We start from the raw sequence: 6,663 nt of genomic DNA on the forward strand, positions 1-6,663 counted from the left end.
CGCAGCAGCGGCCTATTGGCGGGCCACCTCCGCAAGCGGAGATGTACAGGCGCACTTCATATGTTCGAAGACGAAGTGCGCTCCGATGAGGACTATGTCAATCCCGCGAATGGAACTCCAAGCGGCAGTATTGGGCACGAGGCTGATGGACACCGTCAGGCAAGAGCACGGTGTGGAGATCAGCACCAGTGTGCTATAGACGGATTCTAAGACTGTGCTTCACTGGATAATCACGGACTGACGTCGATTGAGTGCGCGGAGGCCGAGCGCGCACTGATAAGGCAATCGCAGGGAGAAGCGTTTGCTGAATACAGCCAAGGAAAGGCCGCCAAAGGCAGCCGACTGAATGGGTTGTCACCATACTTCGACGAGGACGGAGTAATGCGAGCCAGCGGGAGGATCGACGACGCGGCGTGTGTGCCACACAGCGCGCGACGGCCGATCATACTGTCTCACGAGGAGATAATTGTACAGCATCACCACGAGAGGATGTGCCACCAAAATGTGGAGGCGACTATTGGAGCGATCCGGCAGAAGTTCTGGATTACGAACTTACGAAGGCTGCTACGGAAGGTGATGAGTAACTGAAATGTATGCAAACTACGGAAGGCGCGACCTGCGCAGCCGGAGATGGGTCCCCTGCCAGAGGACCGGCTGGAGGCCAACGGATGGCCATTCAAGTATACCGGCCTGGCCTATTTTGGACCGCTATTTGTGACTGTTGGACGTCACACGGAGAAAAGGTGGGTGGCATTGTTTACGTGTCTAACCACAAGGGCTATCCACTTGGAGATGGCCCACGATTTGTCTACAGATTCCTGTATAATCGCCATGAGGAACTTCATGAGCCGCTGTGGACCGGTAGTCAGGATAAGGAGCGACAATGGGAAGAACTTCGTTGGAGCCGATAGAGAGGCCAGGATGTTCAGCGAGGTGTTTGAGCCTGCACGGATCCAGGGCAAGCTGTCGTCCAAAGGAATTGAGTGGATCTTTTATCGCCCAGCGAACCCAGCTGAGGGTGGCGCTTGGGAAAGGATGGTGCAGTGCGTCAAGAAGGTGCTGGCGCACACAATGAAGGAGATCGCGCCCAAGGAGCACGTACTGGAGAACCTGTTGATTGAGGCGGAGAGCATAGTGAACTCTCGTCCGCTCACTAATCTACCAGTGACGGTGGACCAGGAGGCTCCACTGACACCCAACGATTTATTGAAAGAAGTATCCGATGTTCCGGATCTTCCCAAAGATGATGGACTAGAGTCCAACAGATGCGTTACCAGGAAGCAGTGGCGCATAGCAAGAATGATGCGGGATCGATTCTGGAAGAGATGGGTGCATGAGTACCTGCCAACACTTGTGCGCAGGGAGAGATGGTGCAAGCACGTCGAGCCCTTTCGTCGAGGAGATCTGGTGTTCATATGTGATCCGGCCATACCACGAAGAGAGTGGAAACGAGGCGTCGTGGAAGAGGTGTTCACCGGGAGAGATGGAATCCCTCGTCGAGCGGCGGTGCGGACTAACGATCGAGCCAAGACGACAATGCGTCCCGCTTCGAAGCTAGCTGTCCTGGACGTGGTGAATGCGAGTGCTTCACCGGGGTGGGGATGTCGCGGAACGGTTTAGGGCTATCGATAGTTAGTGAAGTTTCAATTTAGAGCCGCTAGAACTTGGAGATATTTGTGTTAGGATTTTGAAGTTTACGTATTAGGGCACACTAAATCGGGTGACGCCAAGCTTAATTTCGGCGGGCTAAATCACTCCCCACTCACTTTGCTATCACATTGAGAAGGAAGGGAAACTGCGGTATGTAAGATTAAGACGGTATTTCAGGTTAACTTCAACCTATGTATATTCTACAGAATAAAACAACTCCAACTACTCTGTTTGTTATCGAACACGAGGTGTTTTTCTTGGATGTTTGAATTCATCTCCTCGTGATAGGCCGAGCGGCGTCAACATTATTTTTGCCAAGATCTTAGTCACAACCACCTGCGTTATCATTTGTTTAATTATTTTAGCACAAAATTAACTGCGCTCAACCCCCACATTAATTGTGTAATACAATCTTTGCTAATATTCACCTTTTCAATTGTGTTATACAATCTTTGTTAATATCCATGTCTTTTATATATTTCGTTTTTTTATTGGCCTACTTCTGATTGGGTTGCGCAAGATACAAGACCTCCAGGGTAACAGTTTCTCCGCCGTCCTCATTATAGCACTCGGGCTACCTAGTCCACCGGATCCTCCGGCTTCGTTGCCAGTTCCTCGTCGGAGATCTCCGTTTGGAACCTTTTCGCGATCCTCTTCTGATCCCGCCGGAGATGGGAAGCGGAACACCAGGGCGGCAGAAGCTGGAGATAGAAATCGAAGTCTCTACTCCATTTCGCCTCACGCTGCAGCGCGCTGTTCCCCAATGCACAGTGGTTAGTTGGGTATCCCATCATAAATGGGGTAGTTTTCCCCTTCAACATAATTGATCAAAACATTAAAATGTATTAGTGGTTTTGCTTTAATGTAACCATTCTCCTAAAGAATGAGTGCAAAACAGATAACTTAAAATTCATTTGGTTTTGCACGTGGTGGTCGCAGTTTAAATATTGGAACACGTTAAAAAGAAAGTATTGTTGCAATGTTACAGTAATATTGTAATTTAAGGTATTTATTATAGCTTTTTGATATTGATGAGTTTCTGGCATTCATCCTTTAGTTTACTAAACAAACTACCTTTTATGTAGATTTTTAAATGTGAAATCAATCTTAGGTAACGATAAAATTAATTTTAAAATATTCGTCAATGTTTATAGATTATGTGTTAATCTGCAGCCGTTTGCAGCTGCTTCTGAGAACAATCTTAAACTTATAGAAAAATGGGGTTTTGACGGGAGTTGTGGGTACAACGAATATAAGCAACAAGTGGAGAACAATAATAAACGTTTATATAAACATACTTAAAGAATACTTTTAGGTGCTCTTCTGCTGTTTTTGCTTTGCGGTGGGCGTAAATATTAGCAACCACGCCCATTTTTGCACGTACACGCGTTCGGAAGTCTTTGCTTTCTTAGCCCTCACACATTCATATTTACTGCCAGTTTCATGTTTGACGTCCTTTGATCGAGCCCAGTATCATTGATCAATACGCAGCTCGTAGTCTGCACTTCGTTGTTGATTCTCATCATTTTGTCGCGGGCGAACCTCTCTAAGGTCTCAGTTTTTAGCTTTCGCATCGGCACAATCTCAGTCTATTCTGAGAAGCGATCCAGCAGCACCCAATTCCAGTGTTCGATCTAAAGAACCTGGTTAACCATTTCTCCTGAAGTTTATTTGGCTGGTACTTCATGCATCTGTTACAATTTCGCAGGTAATTCCACACTTCTACTCTCTCGTTTTTTTGTGCTTTGCCAAATCGCACTTTTTCACCTCAACGGTATAAACAGTTTCCATTGCATCATAAAGCCAGATAGTCCAAATAAATCTGCAGAAACAGTGGCACCTCTCTTCGCATTTACGCTATCAAGCTTTCTGTTTGGTGCTGACCTTTGTCTCGAAGGATTAAAGCCTTTTTGGAACTGCCTGAGTCGGTTTCATATCTTTGATGGCTTCCAATGTCCGATACCTTTCGCTCAGGAAGGCATTCATTTCTTCCCAAGCTGGGATCTCGGATTTGACAGTTAGCGACTGTTCCCATAAGGACAGGGTCTGCTTGGGCAGTTTGCTCGCGCAAAGGAAAACCAAGAGACAATCCCAGTTTTCTGTGGATACCTGGGAATGCGCTAGTGGTGTTAAACACCCCTGAATCGTGGATTGTAGCTCTTTTAGAGCCTGACCAGATTCTTGCGAAATTGAACTCAAGTTAAAAAGGAGCTTGAGCTGGCTGTTAACTAAAAGTCGCTTGTTTTGGAACCGATCTCGCAGCGCCTCCCACGCCGAAGCAAAACCATCATTCGTGAGAGGAGATTTCGCCACGATGGCTTTTGCTTCGCCACTTGTTTTCATAAGGAGATGGAATAGCTTCTCGACCGGAGTCAGCCTGGGGTTGTTTACGTAAATTGCCGTGAATAGGTCCCGGAAAGTGGGCCATCGGAGGTAGTCGCCATCGAAGACTTCCGTGTCGCATGGAGGTAAGCGGCAGCCGGACGAAATTAGCGGCTGAGAGGGTGCTTGCGCGACTTGAGGCGTTGCTCTGTCGATTGTTTCGCCATTTGTGCTGCCATGACTCGTATACTGAGTAGCAGTAGTCATATTTGGCCTGGAGAATAGGCACTGTGTCGAGGGATCCTTCTTGGGCCATTAGGTCAGAGCATGTTTCGTACTCTCTTTCCACTTTGTCCCATAAGGCTCGCACCTGTTGCAGACGGACTTGTAACGTGTGTAGGGACGGAGAGGCTTGATCAGGAGTGTTAATCTTCGCTTCGAAAAGGCTTACGCGATCGCTGACGGCGATGAATTTATGCAACGCTGCGTTTGCGGGCGTTGGCTGCTCAGAGGATGCCATTTTCTTTGTGGTAGAGCGTGTGACGCTAATTTTTATAAATCATTGGCTATTACCCAGACTCCATCTGGTAGCTATTTTTCCATAAATTCAAATTTATAGCTTTAGCGGAGGAAATCAGTCCCGACAGCGGAGGGACTCTCGGATTTTCTCGATAGAGAAGACTCACTAGACGCTCGCGTCACTGGTCGGGAAATGACCAACCTAGGAGTTGTCTTCGAACTGGTCGATGGCAAAACCTTTGCTTTCGGAGTGGGAGTCTCGGCTTTGACCCTGGGACTAACGGACTTGGGTGCTGGCTTACCGCGAGTGGATAGCGGAGATTGCGGGTTGAACTTTTGTTCTTTTCCAGGTGCGGGTGTCTTTTTCTTGTCTCCCTTTTGGGGCATGCTCAGCTATGCCCTAGGAGAAGGAAGTCAAGAAGGCCTGCACGCCGCAAAAAATGTGGAATTGAAAAAGAACCAGACACAGAGGGCACCCAAATCTGGATGGACAAAGGATCCCGTCAGAATTCGGGAGAAAGTTGCATTTGGGATCTGGAGATTGGAGCACGAAAGGAAAAAAAATCCCAATTTTTGTGAAATAAGGCCCCAATAGATCTTCAATCAACTGAAAAAAAGCTTAAATGAAGCACAATATAGCTAAAATTCAGTGTGAAAAAATAGCTAGGAGGATTCACAAAAAAAAACAGCTAGAGTGAAGTCCACAAGAAGATATAGCTATATTGGAGTCTAGAGAAACAATAGCTCAAATTTATAAAAAAAACTATGAATTGCAATTTCTAGAAAAATAGCTAAAAAAAAGCTACCAGCTGGAGTCTGGATAATAGCCAAGGATTTATAAAAAATCGCTACCGACTGGAAATCCCGAAAAAAAATAGCTAATATATAGAAAATAGCTATAAATTTGAATTTGTGGAAAAATAGCTAAATAATAGCTACCTGATGGAGTCTGGTTAATAGCCAATAATTTATAAAAAATCGCTACCGACTGGAAATCCCGAAAAAAATAGATAATATATAGAAAATAGCTATAAATTTGAATTTATAGAAAAATAGCTAAAAAATAGCTACCAGATGGAGTCTGGGTAATAGCCAATAATTTATAAAAAATCGCTACCGACTGGAAATCCCGAAAAAAAATAGGTAATATATAGAAAAAAGCTATAAATTTGAATTTATGGAAAAATAGCTACCAGATGGAGTCTGGGTAATAGCCAATGATTTATAAAAATTAGCTACCGATTGGAAATCCCGAAAAAAAAATAGCTAATATATAGAAAATAGCTATAAATTTGAATTTATGGAAAAATAGCTAAAAAATAGCTACCAGATTTAGGACCACATCGAAAAAATCGCGACAAGCGGATGCGAAACATAAACACCAAAAAAAACCAACAAACACGCCAAAAAGCCAAGTTGGGAGGCTGATAAATTTTAATTTAGGAACCACAAATAGGAGCCAGAAATAGCTTGTAAAAAATTATTATTTTGCTTAAATAATTATTAAATAATCGGGTCAGTTTTTTCTTAAATTTTGTCGTCGGACTTATTTATTTTATTTTATGTTTCGATTCTAGGGTATTCTCTCGTCGCTATGCGCCGGTTTTTGCCAGGGCAATAAAGAACAAAGAGGAGACGAAAGAACTTGCACTTGGCAAGCCTATGTAAGTCGCGACTGTGTGTATGTATGTATGTATTATTTGGAGTTTAATAGGGGACTTGCAATATGTATTTATGTATGGAGAAACATATATATGTAATGTAATCTCGGAAGAAAAAAGTCAGGTTTTATTTTATTCTGTATGTCGAGATTTGTGTTTTATTTTGAGCCAAGAGATAAAATTTGTTCTCAGTTCGGGTTCGATATTATTTATTATTTTTGGTAATATATTTTATTTTTGTATTAAATTGGTTAAATCTATGGAGTGATTCTTATATATGTATGTAGATGTAAATTTTATTGGACTATATGTATGTCAATGGATATGTATGGGTATGTATATTTATGGGTATGTATAATTTTATGTGTATGTAAAATTTTGCTGAATATATGTATATGTATATTTTATTTAATTTAGTTGAATTTGTGGTTTGTATTTAATTGAGGCAAAAAACAGCAGTTTAGCAGCAGACGATAATAGTGAATTTTGGACAGTGTTTTAAAAAATGTAT

The 6,663-nt window shown here is 43.3% G+C and overlaps 1 protein-coding gene across 1 annotated transcript; it reads left to right on the top strand.

Moving 5' to 3' along the window:
* The first annotated feature begins 630 nt into the window (after nucleotides 1-630).
* On the top strand, nucleotides 631-1,620 carry LOC122319449. The gene has a single exon (XM_043206765.1). It carries the CDS (start codon nucleotides 631-633, stop codon nucleotides 1,618-1,620), a length of 990 nt encoding a protein of 329 aa, XP_043062700.1.
* The last annotated feature ends 5,043 nt before the right edge of the window (nucleotides 1,621-6,663 follow it).

This window comes from Drosophila yakuba, chromosome 2L (assembly GCF_016746365.2).
Source record: "Drosophila yakuba strain Tai18E2 chromosome 2L, Prin_Dyak_Tai18E2_2.1, whole genome shotgun sequence".
NCBI classification, from domain to species: domain Eukaryota; kingdom Metazoa; phylum Arthropoda; class Insecta; order Diptera; family Drosophilidae; genus Drosophila; species Drosophila yakuba.